The 21,780-nt window shown below is 37.5% G+C and overlaps 1 protein-coding gene across 4 annotated transcripts in view; it reads right to left on the bottom strand.

The window, feature by feature from the left end:
* The window catches only part of negr1 (neuronal growth regulator 1), a 186,493-nt gene extending 166,058 nt beyond the window's left edge, over positions 1-20,435 (bottom strand). For 2 of the 4 annotated variants that reach the window (XM_067459926.1, XM_067459929.1), the window contains exon 1: positions 19,953-20,431. In XM_067459926.1, coding sequence (XP_067316027.1) covers positions 19,953-20,122 — 170 coding nt within the window. In that variant the 5' untranslated portion in view covers positions 20,123-20,431. Of the gene's footprint in view, positions 1-19,952 lie in introns of all 4 variants that reach the window. The other 2 variants (XM_067459925.1, XM_067459928.1) reach the window with 2 other exon arrangements.
* Between the last annotated feature and the right edge of the window lie 1,345 nt (positions 20,436-21,780).

Here is a 21,780-nt window from a genome sequence, read left to right as displayed (position 1 = left end):
AAATCTGTATTTAGCCTTTTATGTCATTTTGAATTAGCTCCAGTCTATCATCAGTTTTCATGTGTTCAACTAGGCAGAATTTTCTCCCTTTAGAAGGTGCAGATGTTCCATAATCTTAGGTTTTGTGCCAGTCTCTCAGATACCAGGTTAAAAGTGGCAGAGCACCACATTGTCAAAATGGAAGGGATGCAACAGTTTGTACTTTATATGCTGTTAAATAGGGCTAGGACTTATAATTACAACCTAAAAAAGCTATTATACAAGCTATCATTACAATGATTACACACAAGATCCTGCCCAGGATGATTTGAATTGAATTCTTTGTGAAGCTGCTTTGAAAGGATTTAAATGATGAAGAGCGCCATACAAATATCACTGAATTGAATCGAACATGACAAACAGCAAATGTGAACAAGGAGCGTTCAGCAATGTACCAAGACTCGAACCCTGTTGAGACCAACAGTATGTGCATAAATCAACAGCGATGGGCAAGTGTCTCTCAACTTTAATTCTGATTCCTACAACAAATACTGGATAAATTATCTGTGAGGGCCCACTGGGACCCTGCCATATTTTGCATGACCTAATTCTGCTCACTGCCTTCCTTAAGTGACATATTTCTCGCAAGCCAACACACCCTTTGCCACCTAATGTAGTGGAAGAACTAGGCTATAGAATAACTCGATCATTCAGCCCTGATATTTTCTTTGCGCTGGGAGATATCATCTCAGCGCTTCAAAAGAAGACGCAGCAAGCGAAGGAAACCCGTTCTTTGTGCTTTCCATGCCAGTATTGAAGGCTCTAACTGTCAGAAAAATCTGCCTTGCTGATGGATCATGACATATCAAACTACAAACAGATATGTACTAGGTTGCCGTTTATAGCAAGAGGAAGACGTACATGTTCAACATGAAGGCGTGTGTTTTAAGACCCCTTAATTTTACTGGGATGGAAGGTAGATGAATAAGGCAAATTTAATGAGCGTTCCTCCCTCACAAACACTGCATTTTTGGCAGAGGCTGAGCCTCCTTGGGTAAGCTTTTTTTGAGACCATTTGGCAGAGATTATGCCCAGCTTAACGTCCGTCCCACAAAGGTCTTTGATTCATAACAGAGATTTGAAAGCACACTTACATTCATCGAGTAACTAGTGCATGTGAGAGAACGCTTTAATCAGATACAGCTACAGAGCAAAGGGATTAGAAACACTAAAATGTAATCAGTGTGATTAAAACATTAATGCGTACACATACAAAAGCATTTCAACAACAACCCGGCTACGCTGTAACAGCATAGTGCTGGAGAAGAGTGGAAAATATTCCACCATGCTGATAGTCAAATAGAGAAACAATTGCAGAGCATTTCAATACTAGATGAGAGTCAACAGGGGGGACCATTTTCTTTAAAGGGACTATGATAGGTGCTGTGATGCTGCAATAGGGGAAAATTGAAATGCTGCAGAGAAGGGAGGCTGAATCAAAGGAAGATCTGTTAAACATGCATCCATGCTAAGATGTCTTTAAGAAACATTGAGCAACATGATGTACATAACAGACACTTTCACTGGTTTCTTCTTAGCACTAGTGTTCCCGATACAGAAAATGACACCCGGCCAAAGTAACCATGGCAACACACCCTATGGACATGCACTAGATAGCCTCTGCTATCTAACACTAGTTCAAACACCTTGGTAGACATTTGCTTAACAATGGGCAGTTCACTCAAATATAAGAATCTGGTCATCATTTACTGACCCTTGTGTTGTGCAAAACTTTACCCATAGAATACGTTCTATTTAGAACCATATCTTCCTGAATAATCGTTTTTTTTTAATGATAAAATAATCTTATAAAATATAAAATTGTCAGAGTTTAGGGTTCTTTATTCAGAATGTACTTTATTAATTGTCATCAAGTTCAAATTCAAATGTATTACCTATTCAGACAGTTTACGATTTCAGAGGCATTGTTAAGCCGCGTTTCCACCGCAGGAACTTTGCCCAGGAACTTGGAACTTTGGTGTGGTACTCTGTGTGTTTCGACCGCAGGAACCAGGGTCTAAATTAAGTTCCGGGTAAATATTTCCCCCTCCAAACGGCCTTGCTCGCAAGGTAGTACTTTTTCAAAGTTCAGGAACTTTTAAGGGCGGGACTTGGGCGCTGAACGTGTTGATTGGTTAGGCTCACGCAGCCTTTTATTTCAACCGGCATTTTTAAAAGTCTCTTGCGCTCGGTTGCGACTCGAGTAAATATCAGTCTTGCTCTCTCTCTGTCTGATGGCGCGCGTTTGTCTCAGCCATCTCACGGTCAATGTCCATAATAGCTGATAATAACATACATTGTCATTTTAAATATAGCTTTACAAGCTTTCAGAATATGTTAGTGCTCTTTTGCGCCGTTTGTTAATTACCTCTTTAGTAAACCAATATATAACCAGCAAAAGCAGTACAGCTCGAATCTCTGCCATACTCATTTTTTTCACCATGTAAACGACCTGACCCGATTACTTTTGAGTGTGCGTCCTTAAATTACGTCACAGCATGCGCCGCGCTCTCACCAGGCTATAATGTTGACAAGAGAGGAAAGTTCATTTTTCTGAGAGGTAAACTTTTTATTTCGTAAGAAGTTATGAAGATAATGTTGGAATAATGACACAGCTTGACAGCATATATTGCCCCAGGCAGTTTTTACTTTAACTGTGCCTGGCAGAAAAATACATTTTTTTCTGAGATGATTATTACACTTTACAACAAATAAATAGCTTATATTATACCATTTTAGTCCTGGTGGCGGTTAAGAGTTGCTATGGCTAAGGTAAACACATTCCAGCTGCTGGAAAAAAACAGTGTCGACATTTTTAATGCGGCAGACAAACTGCATGTCACAAAATGATTGCGATTGAAAATTAGCACATGTAAACACTAGATCGGTTTAGATAATGTTTCATGTAAACAGTATTGCAATACCCTGCTATTACAAATGGTACGATATGGACTTTTATTAATACCGGTACTTTAAGGAGGACAGCGCCTATATGAGCTGTGTTTCTTAATTTGCGTGGATGTGTGACAGCAGGTGTCAGGACGTGTGTACCATAGACTGTAAAAAAATATGGACGTAGTATCCGTGAATTCACCCATAGGATTCCGATAAGCCGTTCTAAAGCTTAAAGTAGGGGCGAGGTGGGCGTTGCCATCTTGTGAGCGAGTCATCGCGTGTCACTCCCGGATAACAAAAAATGGGCAAAAGGGCGGGATGTGGGCGGAGCTAAGGTGAAGCAATGACTATAGACGGCAGATGAATGGCTATCCACCTGTAACCACGCCCTTAATTATGCAGAACTTTAAGGCTTTATATAACGTAAACGAATGAGTAATTAAAAAATTCACCCCCCTCACAGTTGTCATGAAGGTCGAAATTAGCCGTATAGGCAAAAAACACAATTTGTACCAGGCTGTAAACATGTTTTTTTCTGCTGTAAAGTTGGGCATTTTAACATTAGGCTTAATGAGATTCTGCTCCCTTCTGGAACCTGCCTCTAGTGGCCAGTTGATGAATTGCAGTTTACATTACTTCCGTATTGGCCTCAAGAGAGATCGCGGGAGGTTGCCGCTTGGTGTGTGCAGAGCTCTGCTCCCACTGTTCACTAAACATTAAAAGTAGAAGAGTTAAACATACGCGCAGTGCATGATAAAGAAAGCACCAGAAATATGCACACATGAGAAGAAGAAAAAGCGCGGCGCGGGACGTGCTCGCGCTGCCGGACTCTGAGCTGAAGTGCGCACACACGCCTTTCAGACAACAAACATGCGATCACCATTCAGTTCTTTCGCGGATTATTATTTGGGTTTGAATGGTCAAACGTGTAAAAATGCACGGTCTGGCGAGTATTGAGGTAAACACAGTCAGATATGTCTTTAGTGAAAGTATACAGCTGAGGTAATTAGATCCATACAGGTCTTAATACAGACATTCTGTGTGATTAATGTCGAACACCAAAGAAAAATAGAAAATTACTACATGGTTGGTTAAATAACTAAATATATATTTATTAATAATCAGTTTATTGTTAAATGATAGAGGGAAGACTATGTAAGCAGTTTTATATTTGATCATTTAATTTCTTTTTTGACTTGCTACTGTTAAATAGTAGCCTGACAAGCCAGACCCACATCAAGATGTTTGGTCTGGAAACTCACCATAGACAGGGCTCAATCCGAGGGGCGGGATAAACGGTTGTCTTTCAAACTCCCTCTGCACGTGATAGGATAGCGCTACACCAACCAGAGCAACAAAGGTGAAACAGAGCTTGTTGATAGATTAAACATTCGCCGTATCCGGTCAGCAAAACTCCGAACACATCTTCCCCTTTTAAGAACGACTTCAGTGCCGTTCTTTGTTCTTTTCTCAGAGAAAAGCTTAACTCCAAGTCTTCCAGAGTCGCGGTCAAAGCTGATTCGAAAGACCAGCCGCCGTTCGCCAATTGAAGTTTCACAAACTAATTTCGGGAGAAGCACGCACAAACAATTAAACCTAATTAAACACAGGTGGAGCAGGCTCAGATAATTAACCCAATTGGAACACAAGAGGAGCACATTAAACTAATCAGTTAATCAATGATAGGAGGTGTATATAGACAGCCGATTTACCTTCCTGTCATTGACAGTTTATCAGCATCCCACCACCACCCCTTCTCCGCACTTACTTCAAATCAAATCAACTGCTATAAATATCAAAACAAATCACAAATTGCAATCTAGTTCTAAACTATCCATCGTCATTATGGCCCCGCCCACCGACTCTATACACGATGTGATTGGTCCGACAAGAGTTAGGCGAATACAGCTCAGAAGGGTATTGAGAGTTGCTAGACGACACTTGCGGGCAGATTAAATTTGCTGCCGCTAGGGTGCGTGTAGATTTCTAGGCTAGTTAAATAGACCTCTGAAAAATAAAGCACAGTTTTTTTCATATTGTTTGTAATTTGTGTTTTTTGATTATTTTTAAAAACAAAGATACAATTAAAAATCTATATTATAATTATAAAAGTACACTTAAAAAATATTAAATTACTGGTATCATGAAATAAGATTTTGGTCATCCCAACCTATTAGAAGTGAAAGGTTAGTGAATGATAAGGTATCATATGTGTGATATATGTGTGAATGATATATTATCAATATGATTGATAATGTGAACTCTGTAAGGATGTTCACACTGGCCGATATTATAGCAATAAGAGGAGCAATGGTCAAAAACCAGGGCAGGAACATGCTGGCCAAGTGAATTTTTAGTAAAAAAATAAATAAAACAATGAATAATAAGTTCTGTTGTCATATTAATCATATTATCTGTTTTTTTTGTTGTTGTTGTTTTTAACCGTGGTATCGATTTAGTATCGGTATCGAGGTATTTTGGTCTGGTATCGTATCGAAGTCATCATTTTGGTATCGTGACAAAACTACAGTCCACTAAATCTTTCAATCGGAATGACAAAAAAGTGTGCATGTAAATGTGGCTATAGTGTCGCGCAAAAATGATTATAAAATATAAAAACTAAATATTTTTTATATTTTGAAACAAAATTATATTAAATATTTTTTATATTAGAAACAAAATATAAAACACTGGCCTAGTGGTTTTTGGATATTTATATACTAATCAGTTGATGTGAAGATTAAAGATTTAATGGTTAATTGTGAATGTTGACATAATAAACTGTTCAACTTTATTGTATTTATTTGTGATTTGTGATAAAAGTATTTGATGCAGAGAAAATTATTTATTTTATTTATTTGTTAACACTTTAAAAAAGCAACATTTACATAATAATAGTGAGTAATATATAAATTAATTAAACTGATTCAAAATGTGAAATTGACAGACATAAAATCTAATGAATTACTTCATAACAGTAAATATTACAGATTTATAACATTTACTTGATAATTTCACAACAGTGATTTTCCTTTTAAAATTACATTTACTTAACTACTTTTAATAAAAACAACCTGCTAAGTTAAATATAATTAAGTAACAACTTAATGCAACTTTAAGTAAACAACAGCAGTAAAATTTACTAAGAAAAATTGAGTGCAAATTCTTACAATGATTTTATTAAAGGGGGGGTGAAATGCTGTTTCATGCATACTGATCTTTTTACACTGTTAAAGACTTGGAATCCCATACTAAACATAGACAAAGTTTCAAAAGTTAAGGTGGACGTTTGATGGGAGTATTTCTTTGTCAAAAATACTACTTCCGGTTAGTCATAAGTTTCGGCAAGTTTTTTGAGATCATGCGTCCCTTTTGACGTTAATGGGGGCGGAATTTCCTTGTATGGGCCTTACGGACAATTCTACCGGAAGCGCGTGAGAGAGAGGGAGAGAGCGAAAGTAACAGGCTACGCCCATCAAAGCGCTGGCTCGTAGGATGATGGACAGGTGATGTGCACATAACAATGTCACCAAAAAAGTGCGTTTTTGGTTGCCAGACCAAGACAGTCCTGCACAGATTCCCCCAAAACCCCGCGTTAAGGCAACAGTGGATATAATTTGCTTTTCCGGATCAGCAACTGAGTTGCGCGAATGTTTATATCTGTTCACTGCATTTCGGTGCCGACTGTTTCATAAACAAGGCCCAGCTCGACGCCGGATTTTCCCGATCGCCTAATGCTGAATGATGGAGCAGTCCCAACGTTAGAACCGCAGGCGGTGAGTGAGACTGCTTCAAATGTCTGTGTTTTTGCCTATGGTCATCAAGTAGCCCAAACATGATCACGTATAGTTAATTGATCAATGGAGCATGCGATGTGTAGTGCGTGTACATTTGTTTAGCTGGCCACTATATGTGTAACTTTATGTTTGTGTATTGTAAAAGCACTCCAAACAACAATACACAAAGAGGGGGGAAATATGTTGAACTAAATAAGCACGCTTCTTCATTCAAATGCGCTACTATTCCGTGTCTTTCTATGTAAACACTAACTTAACCTGCCGTGCAAAACCAGTCCGCTTACTGTCTACACAAACCACGCGTAAACACACAAACACACGTGCACAACTGCACTTCCCACATGTACACCTTCAAAGACAAAAATACGACGATATAATTCAAGTATAAATATGTAAATAACACAAGCCGCTAAGCATGTTATATAGTTAGTGTATACCACATAGAGATGTCCTGCTCTAGTCGTTTTTGCTGCTGCTCCTGTTCAACTGCAGCCTCTGGGTCTGATTCCGGATCATAGATGTATGGCTGTATCTGATTAAAAGCCATATTTTTATTTTGAATAAAGTTTTTTTCCCGCTGTTAGGGATGACACAGCTTTACGACGCACTCGACTCAACACAATAGCAGCAGTGAGCACACGTCATTATTTAGCTCCGCTCACACGACACGCCCCCACCCGCTCGGGTTTTTTCGGAAAGACTCGGAACAGCGCATCTTTCTTATATAATTTAAAAAAAAAAAAAAGACTTTTCGGAGCTATGCAGGATGCAATGCTACTCTATAGGTACTCAAGATTGACATGACACTGACTGAAACTGAGTGTTTCACCCCCCCTTTAAGTAAGTCCTACAAGTTGTTTTTATCAGTGTATGTTGCTTATTCATAAGGCCAATTTAGAGCTTTAAAGTATGGACCTTCTTGAATTATTGACAAAATCATTAAATCAACCCCTTAACTTCCCCCCAATTTAAAATATAAAGTAATAGAAAAGTTATGGAAGTTTAAATTTATTGAAAATGAAAAATACAGTACTAAATATTTGTTTATTTATATAAAATAAATATTTTACAAAAAATGTTTTACTCTAAAATTACTATGAAATCAAAGCCATGTGTCTAACCAATTTGTGTTCCAAATTTGAAGTTGATAGCATAAAAATTGAAGTCCCCATGAGATTTTGTTTAGGCGCTATACCAAAAATAGCCACCGGGTGTCATTCAATTTCCATTGATTGTTTATTTGATGTATTTTCCTGTAAATTACTATCCAAATATCACTTCCATCAAAAACAGTCACCAAATATGGAACATTGAGACTCAGACCTTTCAAATGATATGTGTTTTGTCAAGAAATTATGTGTTTTGTCAAGAAAAGATTTCAATTATATAAGTAGTTAAAGGTTACAACTGTTGTTATGATGTAGATTTCTTTTTGGAGGGGCACTCTCGTCATAAATTACTATTTTACTGTCATCATGTAATATTTATCATAAAACAATAGACACATATCTCTTCAGGAGGGTTAGACCTTTCCAAGAATATATAGTTTGTCATGATTAACTTAGGATTTAAGTGAAATATAGTGAAGTGAACGTAGGTGTCCTGTATACGGGACGGTGACAGTAAAGGGGTTAAGTAAAATTATGTTAAACTGATATGGTTTTATGTGCTTAAACAATATAAAATACATCATATCCCATGTAAACAAGTAATTGTATATGTATTATTTAAATGCAGTTATAAACTGCCCCCCGTTTAAACCAAAACTACGCCTTTGACTCTCTACTGACTTCTATTGTAAAGACAAAACCAACTGAAACATAACCTTATTTTTTCAGAAAGAAGAATGTAAGTCTTACAGGTTTGGAACAAGAGTGAGTAAAAGATGACAGAATTAAAATTTTGGGGTGAACCATCCAATTATCTGAGAAATTCATGTAGCACACACGCATGATCTAACTGACAGAATAATACAAGCCTTTTTCACTATCCACAATGTGTGAAAAATTGCAAGCATTGCTTTCCGAGTTTGTTCTTTCTTCTTATTCTCAGCAGAGCACTTAAATAATTGCAGTTCAAGTACTTTGCTTTTACCACAATTTCATTAATGGCCTTTTAAAGACTATCAGGCTGGTACCAAACACCTTTAAAGCATCAGAGAACTGGCAACAAAGAAAAGCTGGGTGATCTAAAAGTTAAAAGTAGTGAGCTAGTACGAATTAAATGGCATTGTTCATGTTGGTTGGGTTTTGACAGCTGCAATTAAAATTCTCATGTTCTTGAAGGAAACCAGGCGCTGCCATCTCTCGAGAGGCAACTGCTTTCATTTCATAAATAAGCTCACTTCCTGTCAGCTAATATTGTGTCATAATGCCAATCCTCTCTGGTTCTGACAAACAGAAAATGTGGCATTACGCGACCTATTAAGCAGCGTGAAAACAAAGCGAGATATGCGAAGCATGAAAAAAGGTTTGGAAGAACTGACGGGCATCTTAACATCTGACAGTCAGTGATGACGGTGTGGCATTCCCAGTCTGAGCAGGGCCTCCAGTCTGCCAAGAATGCAGAGGCAAAGCTGTTGAGATGATTGATGACACGCCTCCACTGGCCCTCTCTTCCCTGCTGACATGCACTCACAACCCAACACTTTTCACTGCTAATTGGACAACCTTGCAAATTCCTTCTCTGAGACTGTGGTCCACTAAATTAGCCACTGATAACTGCCCAGAATTGGTTCAATTTATGAACGTCCAGAACTGTCATGTTGGTAAGGTGTCACTCACACTGCAGAAGCTTGCTGTTGAATAAACCTGCATCAGGCATGTAACTTTCGAGACAAATTTATTTCTCATTAGTTTTCCATTTTGATGTTTTGATCAAGCTTGCGGGTGACAGTTCATTTAAAGTCTAGTTAGGTAGAACTTTAGAAATAGATGTTTTTGTTCCTAATGAGTCCCAGAAGACAAAAAAAGCACATAGCTGCCATAAATGGGGCATCACATTATCTACTTTTGCTTGTTTGATTAGTTCACATCACTTGCTAATTATGTTTTTATCTGAGAAGATTCAAGTAAAACAGATTATGCTGTATATGAAATGATAATGTAATGTAAATGTTTCTGCAAGATCTAGTGTTTTCAACATGATACCGCCCTATGCTTTACACAGACACTAACAAAGTAAAACTGCAAATGCCATCCAGCCAGAAAAATCTAGGTCTGTTATGTAACACTAATGTGGTCAATGGCTATTCCATTTTTTTTTTTTACTACCGAACTCAGTGTGAAGCTTTGCCAAACTTCTTAGCAGAATGCTATCAACACACAATCAGATATAATTGTATATAATATAATTGTAATAATTGAAATCATGACCCTCTAATCCATCTAAGACATTTGAACTCTACAGGAAACTTTAAAGGCTCAAATGTCCAAGTTTGTGCTAGAAACAACATGGGTTCGGTTCGCATGAAACATGATTTGTTCACTGATTAAATGCTTCGTCTTGAATACACTGAAAGTAGCCTCAGATAAAAGCAGCTGCAAAATAAATGCAATTCATTCTTGGAAAATTACACTGACTATCAAGCTTGCAGTTACATCTGAAATTGCTAAACTATGGTTACAGAAAAAAAGTCTAAATAAAAATATTACACAATTTGGTAGCTGAAATAGGAATCTATGTTAAAAAAATAATCCCTATAAAAGGGCCCAATCATCCAGAATATTACTTTTTTCCATTATACAACATAAACTGCAATCAGCATTGCCTTACATTAAGCAATTTTTTTATTTCATTTTTGGCCAACATAGTGATACGTCACATTAAGCTCTCAGAGGGGGAAAGAAAGCCTAAATGCTATTGATCTGCTTCACTGCTTTGTATTCCATTCACTAATAATTACCAATGCAGTCCCTCCAATTACTTGGCTCTGCTTAACATTTACAGCCACGTGCAATCCACGCACATTGATTCATTATGCAAATGACAGGGACTAATTTAAGGCTTGCTTACATGACTCCATTTAAAAACCTGCAGCCATAGCAATGCACTGTGCACAAATGAATTGAGACACGTTTTACTTTTAATGCTGAACAAAGAACATTAACCCTTTAAACCATTTGTCGACAGACAGATGATAGACAAACAGGGATAGACAGACAGACAAACAGGGATAGACAGACAGACAGACAGACAGACAGACAGACAGATGATAGATAGATAGATAGATAGATAGATAGATAGATAGATAGATAGATAGATAGATAGATAGATAGATAGATAGATAGATAGATAGATAGATAGATAGATAGATAGATAGATAGATAGATAGATAGATAATGACAAATGAGCCTTCAATTTTACACTGAATGTGGTGACGACTGATGATAGGATTACTGTTAAGGTGAACTGCGCAGGCCTGTATGCTCTCCAGTTTGAGAGTAGAGTGGGTGTCTAGCACCTGAGGGACAAAGAAGCTTATCTGGTACCTAGTGAGCCTGCTTCATCAAAAGCCATGGAAATCAGTGACAGGTTGAGGAGAAGGGAGGTTAAATCTACTTAAAAGGCACTACTGGTTTTTCTGAAGTGCTTCAGGTATAATTGCTTTGAAGATAACCATTATCTGGTAGCAATGAATATTTTTTTCTGCATATTTTATCCTGCGACTTATGACCTCTCCCAGAAAGAGGGCTTATTTAGGAATATTTCATTAAGCAATTACAATGCCATAGAACAGAACTGTGAAATGGAATATGTGTGTGTGTGTGCGTGTGTATATATATATGTATGTATATATATTAGGGCTGTACTAGAATAATCGAATATTCGAATATTCGTTCGATGAGGTGGCATTCGATTTTCAGTTTTGAGATTCGAATATTCGGTTTTTTTTTTTTCAACACGTGACTTCCGTCGCGGACTCATTCTCACTCATGCTTGAAATAATAATAATAAATTAAAAAAAACACCGCAACATGCTTTCAATAAAAGCATCGCGCATTTTAAAGATTTAAATTAACAAAAAGTCAGAATAAGACAAAATAAATCCCTTATATAGAATAAAACTAATTGTAATAGATATTACATTTTGTGTCATTTTAAAAACAATTCATTTATTCTTATTCAACTGTTTATAAGCATGCTACCGTGTTCTTTATTTATTACAGTTCATTGAAATCACTGTGTGTTACTAATTTAATTTCTGTTTTGGGATTCATTTGTTTTAAAGAAAGGTTCGTTATTAATACCTTATTAAAGTTCTTGCTCTCAACAGACTTTGTGTTTTGTATCACTTGTGCACTGTCCGTTTTCGGAGCATAAACCTGCCCGTGCAATGCGTACCGGAAACTGTTTTATTTAAAAGATTATTAAATGTTTATTAATATTTAAAGAATGTGTGCCACCTGATCATATTGCACCAAATGCAACACTGCACTCCACTGGGTCTGCCACAACACATTTACGATGCCGAAGAGTGAAACGTGAAGTCGTGAAAGATGATACAAATGCAAACCGACACTATTATTATATATTTAGCCCCACCCACCGAAGCTTCGAATATTCGATATTGATTGCCACCTAAGCTTCGAAGCTCAAAAAATGGCATTCGAAACAGCCCTAATATATATATATACACACACACACACACTCACCTAAAGCCTAGTTCACACTGCCCGATTTTTGCCCCGATTTTGAGTCGCCGACAGGTTTTGTGAAATCGCCGACAAATGCCCGAGATCACAGGCAAATCGGTGCTCGTGCACGCAATCACGCAGTGTGAATAATCAAAGATGCGATCAGAGAGAATCGCCGATGAGTCGCCGACGCCGGTGAGATATTTGGCATGCTAAATATCTGGACCTGTCGGCGATTCAAACTCCTGCTGTGTGAACAGCGTTTTGACTGAAAATTACACCGACAGCCAATGAAAGAGTGAGATACAGGGCAGCGGGAGGTTCAGGGAGGAGCAGAATATCAGTATTTTAATAGATATATACAATTCTATCAAACAGAAACAAAGGCCAAACATTTGCACATCCAGCCACAGCAGCAGCACACTACAAAATTGTTTATTTACCTCAAACTGTCTTTGCAGAACACAATCCTGGCTCCCTCTGTCTCTCCAACAATTTCTTCCGCCATAATCTTTTTTCTTTTTCTCCACACATCAGCGCACATACAATTTGAAGCAAACTTTGTGCAGTTTATCATTTTTAATAACAATTCCAAGTCTCGCGTGAGAACTCTGATCTGACGCACGTGTGATCTTGCGTTGTTTACTTGTCACATCGCACGTGTGTTTGGGAAACGTTTGGGAAACTCTGTCGTCAAACCATCGTGCAGTGTGAACACAGCAGTGACTGAATGATACCCCAGATAGTCATGCAGTGTGAATAGAGCAGAGACCCGACGAATTTGAAAATCGTGCAGTCTGAACTAGGCTTTAAGGATTATTAGGAACACCTGTTCAATTTCCTATTAATGCAATTATCTAATCAACCAATCACATGGTAGTTGCATTTAGGGGTGTGGTCCTGATCAAGACAATCTCCTGAACTCTAAACTGAATGTCAGAATGGGGAAAAAAGGTGATTTAAGCAATTTTGAGTGTAGCATGGTTGTTGGTGCCAGACAGGCCGGTCTGAGTATTTCACAATCTGCTCAGTTACTGGGATTTTCACTCACAACCATTTCTAGGGTTTACAAAGAATGGTGTGAAAAGGGAAAAACATCCAGTATGAGGCAGTCCTGTGGGCAAAAATGCCTTGTTATATGATGCTAGAGGTCAGAGGAGAATGGGCCGACTGATTCAAGCAGATAGAAGAGCAACTTTGACTGAAATAACCACTCGTTACAATCAAGGTATGCAGCAAAGCATTTGTGAAGCCACAACACGCACCTTGAGAATGGGCTACAACTGCAGAAGACCCCACCGGGTACCACTAATCTCCACTACAAATAAGAAAAAAGCGGCTACAATTTGCACAAGCTCACCAAAATTGGACAGTTGAAGACTGGAAAAATGTTGCCTGGTCTGATTAGTCTCGATTTCCGTTTAGTACAGATGCTAGGCCTACGCGCCTAGGATGCTAGGTGGCCCCAAATCACGACTTTGGATTTTTTGTGAGTGAGATTTTTTTCTAACATACACGAACACATTGACTAATAATATTGTAGTAAAATACATTTTACATTTTACATTCAAAAACCTGTGAATGATATAAAGTAAGAAGTGAACATGCTCTATTGTCACTTCAAAATACAGTGCATGACGTGTTAACCATGAAAAAAAAAAACACGATTGATGGGAAAAAAAAGCACCTGTCAGGAGCGAAAACGTAAAAAAGTATGGATGAAGACGTTAAAAGGACGGAAATTTACCTTACAAATTTTGTGCTTACAAATCAAAATAGGCGAAATTAAATGTTAAAGATGATTGTTGATTGCAGATGCGTCGAAAGACCTAATTCAAGAAGTCTATGTGCGGGTCTAGGGTCTCTATTATATTTTCTAGTTTTTTGAGGCGACTTTTTTTACAACATTATTTTAGAAAGTTTTATTTCCTCTGTGTCGCATCATGCAGTCAGATTTTTATTGAGTGTATTTATTTTTTCCCTTTTTATTCAAAATATTCACAAACTTGTTTACTGAATTTCATGATATGCTATTTTGATTGTCATATATGTGGAAGTTAATATGTTTTGTCATTTAAACAGCTTTATAATGATCATGTTGATATATAAGGCGCAATGAGTTTGCACTGCAATTCAGAGGATCTGTCAGATTTACATCCTTAAATAAAAGTAATTGGCTTGTGAACTGGGAGAAGAATAGAGTAGCAAATTTGTATTGTTTTATACTCAATGTGTATCAGAACAATTCCCCAAATTAGCCTTTATTAGCCTTTAAGGATAATTGCAGCTTCCAAAGTCATCATATAGAATTTGAATTTAAAAACTATAAATGTTTTTTAACAGTACTTTATTTAAATCTCTGAAACCTCAAATATACATTATGTGGTTGAAAACACTGAATAGTTGTGATATATGAAAAGCACATATGCTGTATATATGAAATGCACAAAAGCTGGCTCAGCGCCAGCCAATAAGCAAGAGCATGTCAGTCAGTCAAAACAATTCATCAGTCATTTTAATCAGTCACTGAACATTCTAATCACACCAGTGTGTTTGTATGCGTCAATGGGTTAAAATCAATCTTGTTTTTTAGGGGTGGAGGGTAGCCTAGAAATCTAGACGCACCCTAGCGGCAGCAAATTTAATCTGCCCGCAAGTGTCGTCTAGGAACTCTCAATACCCTTCTGAGCTATGTTCCTCACAATCTGGACTGGCCAATCACATCGTGTATAGAGTCGGTGGGAGGGGCCATAATGACGACAGCCGAGTTGCGTTTGCGTGCTTCTAGTAAACACAGAAACTGGCGAACGGCGGTCTTTCGAATCAGCTTTGACCGCGACTCTGGAAGACTTGGAGTTAAGCTTTTCTCTGAGAAAAGAACAAAGAACGGCACTGAAGTCATTCTTAAAAAGGGAAGATGTGTTCTGAGTTTTGCTGACCGGATACGGCAAATGTTTAATCTATCAACAAGCTCTGTTTCACCTTCATTGCTCTGGTAGGTGGTAACGCTATCCTACACTGTAAAAAAAAATTGTTGGTTTTTGTTGGTTTAACTTAAAAAAGTAAGTAACATGGTTGCCTTAAAATTTTGAGTCTATTGAAATTAAAAATTTGAGTTGATACAATAAAGGAAATTTGTTTAATAAATAGAAACTCAAAATATTATTGTATCTGAACCACAAAAAAAATTGATAAATCATGAAAATAGCACAATTTGGCATGTCATCAGAAATAAAACACACACAATTACCCAATATGCTTACAAAATGTTAATAAAGGTTGTCGAATCTCAAAAAAATGTTCATTGTATTAACTCAAATTTTTAATTTCAATGAACTCAAAATGTTAAGGCAACCAGGTAACTTTTTTTCTAAATATTTTTTTACAGTGTATCGCGTGCAGAGGGAGTTTGAAAGACAACCGTTTATCCCGCCCCTCGGACTGAGCCATGTCAAAGGTGAGTTTCCAGACCAAACATCTTGATGTGGGTCTGGCTTGTCAGGCTACCATTATCATTATTTAAGATGAAAATGTTCTCAGAACGACAATATTATCGTTTATCGCAATAATTTATTGGCCAATTTATCGTCCAGAATTTTTTTTATTGTTATCGCAGAATAAACCCCGACAGAGTGATCAGGACCCCGACGCGAAGCGGAGGGGTCTTGCATCACTCTGAAGGGGTTTATTCTGCGATAACAACCGGCTGGGTGTACATTATCCCGCTTATTACACGGCTACTAGTCTCAAATAAATAATTATTAGACACAAAATATTGTCTTGAGATTAAATATTTTATTAGCTCTTACGCAAAGCTTCCGCGAAGAAAAACAGTTCCAACCTGCTTTAAGCCTTTATCTATTGCTGAAGATTTGCCATATACCCTTGCTAAAAGTTGAAAATTAATGCTGAAAGGGTTAGTTCACCCAAAAATGAAACCAAGCCTATGATTTACTCACCCTCAAGTCATTATAGGTGTATATGACATTCTTCTTTCAGACAAATACAATCGGAGATGTATTTAAAAAGTCCAGGCTAACGTTAATCCCAGCAGTAGTTGTAGTTGTGTTTGAAGTCCATAAAAACTGCAGCTGTCCGTCAAATTACGTGCTCCACACGACGATGGGTTAATAGAGCCTTCTGATTCGAATCGATGCGTTTGTGAAAAAAAAAAATCTATATTAAAAACGTTGTAAAGGAAACCCGCCTTGAAGTCTTCCATTGTAACCCACGGCTGTTTAAGCCACAAGATGGCGCCAGCGTTAAGCATAGAAGTAGTACTGGTCAAGATAACTCGTAGTACCCGTATGAGCGGGTGTTATCTGGAAATAACGTACCGCTGGAATGCGCGATTGACCAATCAGAATCAAGTTTTTCACAGTGTAATAAAATACTTTATCATTTACTGTCAGTATTCAGCAAATACACATTTATCAATGTTTAAACTTATCTTTAAACATATCTAATAAATATTTATTTGTGTGGACGACGCTAAATACAAACTTTGAGCTTGTCCACTTTCCACCAGAGGTAGTCGAAAATGCATTAGACAAGACTATTGGTAGACAGTCTTTCATAATGTAAACGCACATGATTTCTGATTTCTAAAATGCCATAACCACGTTCACCGTGGTTTTACGGCTGTCACAACAGATTCGAAAGCCGATGCTTTCCATGTTTCCCCCCCCCCGTCATCTCTGTGTTCATATATAAATTGCCAAGCTTGGCAGTTGACCACTACACCGAATTTAGTCTGATAACTTGGCACACTAAATATTGAATCTGATAATCTATTAATTTACGAAACTATATGAAAATCATGATTACTATAATATTAAGCTATACCACTGTCACCATGTCTGTAGAATATGTTAATAATTGCAACCAAATTAAGATATTTGGCACAAATATTAAATGTAGGATCACTGGCACAAAGTCAAGAACCATTTAAGGGAGATCACATCATAATTTATGCTCTTCAGCTCAGGAGAACAACAATGCCAAGGATAAAGATAGATTAAATACACTCTAAGAAGTCATTAACATTTTAAATCCAAAACACCATATTCAATACATACATGATTACATTTGTGAGCAATGAATTGATAGTACATAGAATCTATGTGATCTACCAATAGGCCTATACTGACTCAATACATTAGCAAATCAGCAATGTTATACCACATCCATTAAATATTTTAGAGAGCAAAAGACTAGAGTTCAAGTGTTGATGTTCAAGTAATTAATAAAACAGAGGAGATAAAAAAGAGGAGAAAACATCAGTAACATCCTTCCGATTAATCAGCACTGACAGTAAGAGGTGTGGCCTGAGGAGAAAAGAAACATGTTCCCACCCACGTCTCGATGAAGCACTGATGCTGGTTAAAGTACAGGCACTAAGCATTCACTGTCCACCAATTGACATTCTCTGGACATCTGGGACAGTCATGACAGCCCTATTCACAGTGTACAATAGCCTCCCATTATATATATTTTTTTTACTCAATTCTGAGGCACAATAATGTTGTCACATTGAAATTACTTGGCATAAGTGCGTACCTTTTGAAAATGTAGCAACAAAACAAGAAACATTCTACAGTGTATTTTAGTCAAAATGAAAAATCTGAGATAACAATCAAGGTTTTATGGGGGGGTTTGAAAGACAACCGTTTATCCCGCCCCTCGGATTGAGCCCTGTCAATGGTGAGTTTCCAGACCAAAAAAAAAAAAACAGCAAAGTACAGAACTGATGTTTAAATATGCCCTACATAGCCTAACCAATTGTGAAAGTTGACCAAAGGTGAACAAAGGCTGCTGTTCCATAATTATTTTGCCAAAAAAAAAAACTTAGTGACATCAGTAGGAGTTTCAAGTAGTTAGCAGAAAGGCAGATTGAGACAGTCAACACAGATAAGATGAAAATCTTTTGGATGCATATCATACGTGTTAAATGGACCAGATAAAGGTGTTTATAAAAGGTTTATAAACTTTAACAATGAAATATGGCCAGACTGCCAAGTTCCTGATGGGAACCAATTTGTGAGCCAATTGTTCTTTGAGTCGGATCTTTTCAATGAATCATTTAAACCGACTCAATAAACCAGCCTTGAGTGATTAGTTCAAGGCTGAATCAATTCGAGCCCTGGTTCGATCAGTTCTTGAGTCACAAACTCTTTGAACTGAGTCCTGATGAATCAGCTAACAGAATGTTGTCATAAATAATATTTTAAATTAAAACATGCAGAAATCTTTTCAGCTGAAAGAGGTAAATGTAATATAATGATACAAATAAAATATAGGATCTAAATTACTAAGGTTACATGTATGAATCAATATTGGCTGCAACACACACACACAAACAAACCCACACACACAAACACACCCACACACATAATATATATATATATATATATATATATATATATATATATATATATATATATATATATATATATATATATATATATATATATATAAAGAAAAAAAGAAGACCAAAATAAAGACCAAAATGTAATTATTACTTTTTGTGACGTTTTAGTGCCGTGCTTGCGTGCCGTAAACAACGTAATTACGAACTTGCATAAAATCATTTCTAAATGGATATTTGAACAGGTTCATTGAAACTGCTTCGAAAGAACCGATTCGCAGAAATGAGTCGGACTTACTTTTCCCACCACTAGTGGTCCTGTGCTAAAATATGGGTGGCAAATTGTATTTAGAAATTAAAAGAAGGACTAGCTACATTTGCAAAACGAGTCAAAATGACACCAGGAACATGTAGCCTATTCTGACGCATAGGCCTATAAGATGTCATAAAATGTTGGAAATGGTATTGCAGTTGTAGCAATATATGAACGACGTTTGGATCAATTTTTTTAAGAAGCCAGATGCACAGGCTGTTCAATGAGGGAAACGGTGAATTTCTGATATTGTGAAAAGCCATTTTGTTTTAATAAGAGAATACTATCAAGCAGCAAACGATGAGAATGGACTTATGAAACTTAAAAAATAAAATAAAAACTTAGAATCAGACACTTGCATCAGTTAGCGTTACCGTCAGACACACCCTTGGAAAAAGGTTTCAATCAACGCATACGGGTTAAAATTAATTAAAACATGTTTTAGTCATAACTTGTGAATCAGTCAACCCCCCATTAATCCCGCACATAACCGTGTGCAACATCTCTATCTTTATTTTTTCCATGAAGCAAACATCCGTGAGGCTCTTGCGGACGGTGGGAATCATGAATGGCTTCATTGTAATTGTGCAAAATGTTCCGCTTGGCGGGGTTTACAAAACTCTACCCCCTTCCAGAGCTCCTTATGCAACCCCTTAGACAATCTGGACCCTATACTTTAATATCTATAATTGAGTCAGTGTATCTCACAAACTTAAAATAACCACCATAGCCCCAAACTCTTCTGGTCAGTATGGGAACCAGCAGGTTTTGTGACCCACATAAAAGTGACGGAGCGACACTGGGGGATCTGCCGAGTGTTGTTTACAAAACTGAGAGAAGAGCGACTGATGCAGGTGCCAGCCAAGTTTAGTTTGAACACTTCTACAGCGACTTGAGTCTCCTACCTGAGCAGCGCGGTGTCTCCCTGTCTGCTGATCACACTCTCGCTGGACGCATAGTCCACAGTTTGTCCAGCGGGCAAACACGATGGTAAAAAGCAGCAAAGACTAAGAATTATAGCGGTGAGCCACTGACCGGAGACGCACGCATCCTGCACTGCAATCATTATGTCCATCACCGCCGAATGGAGTACGATCCGCGCCGTTATCAAAAATAAAAATACAAATATCTGGATGAAAATATATTAATCCTCCGCGAAAACCCCGAGAAATGGCGTTCCGTGTAGTTTTCCAGATTTGTTTTGATCGGAACCTGACCGCGGGAGGAAGTCGACTCTCCAGTGGCTTGCACACCATCTAGTGAGGAAATGGGAAACGGGAGCAGAGCTAGCAGCAGACAACCCCCCGGCTCTGATCCTGTTGCCATGCGGCCGTTTCCCAGGCAACCTGTTCCCTGTAGCTCGTGATGGAGCAGTTAAGCGGGTGGTTATTCTTGATACAGCAATACTATTTAAATAGAGTGAGTTTTTGACCACCCGGAGCTTACCGTCCTGCAACCTCAAGACGTCCTCCTGCAAACATGCACTTTGTTTTGGATTAGCCTATTGCTTGTGACGTCTCCAAAAACGAGTCATTGGAAAGGACAAGATTTAAAATGACACAGGTCAGGTCTTGTTTGTGTCTTCAGTGGCCCGTGTAGCCCTGCGATAGGCTGTTAGAAATATTTCATAGTTCTCTTTATTGCATTTGGTTTCTGACTTCATTGGAATTGGTTGTCATCTTGATTATCATACAAATGTAAACACACACACATAGGCCTTAGATAGATAGATCGATAGATCGATAGATAGATAGATAGATAGATAGATAGATAGATAGATAGATAGATAGATAGATAGATAGATAGATAGATAGATAGATAGCATCAAACATCGTTAGTTCGCCTAACGTTAGAAATTTAAATTCTGTCATTAATTACTCACCCTCATGCCATTCCAAACCCGTAAGACCTTCGTTCATTTTCAGAACACAAATTAAGAGCTTTTAGGCCCCTCTGTAGACCGCTAGCTATTTAATTAACACTTTCAGTGCCCAGAAAGATAGTCCATTACAAACATCGGTAAAATGGTCGATGTGACTCCAGTGGTTCAACCTGAAGCGACGAGAATACTTTTTATGCGCAAAAACAAACAAAAACCGTTGTTCCGTTGCTGTTCACGTGAGCACCACAATGCGTGCGCGCAGGAGCTGTATTGTATTTACAACGTAAAGCGTGTAGGAGTCTAGCACAGGCCAGAACGAAATTGTTGAATAAAGGTTTTATTTATTTTATTTTATTTTATTTTATTTATTTTTTTTGCACACAAAAACTATCCTCTTCGCTTCATTAAATTAAAGTTGAACCACTGGAGTCACATGGATTTTAGCAATGTTTTTACTACCTTTCTGGAGCTTGAAAGTGTTAATTAAATTGCGGTCTATGGAGAGGCCTGCAGTGAATTTCATCAAAAATATATTCCTTTGTGTTCCAGGAAAGACATGAGGGTATTTGACAGAATTTTCATTTTTGGGTGAACTTACCCTTTAAGCCCATGTAACAATGTAAAAAAAAAAAAAATTCCTGTCAAACTCTGGCACCTGTGGTTGCCAGAATACATCTGTAAAAAAAGTATAGCAAATTTTTAAACAGCCAATTAAACAACTAACACAATAACTAAAAAGTAAATTAGGCTAATGTAAAGTAAGGATAAGGATAGTAGTAAAGTAGGCTAATGTAGAAATTAATCTTTTTCTTTTCTTTTTTTTTTGTTTTTTTTTTTTGCAAGCTGTGGTA

This window comes from Pseudorasbora parva, chromosome 12 (assembly GCF_024679245.1).
Source record: "Pseudorasbora parva isolate DD20220531a chromosome 12, ASM2467924v1, whole genome shotgun sequence".
NCBI lineage: Eukaryota > Metazoa > Chordata > Actinopteri > Cypriniformes > Gobionidae > Pseudorasbora > Pseudorasbora parva.
The sequence above is the reverse complement of the archived record's forward strand: the minus strand, read 5'-3'. Positions and strand labels throughout refer to the sequence as shown.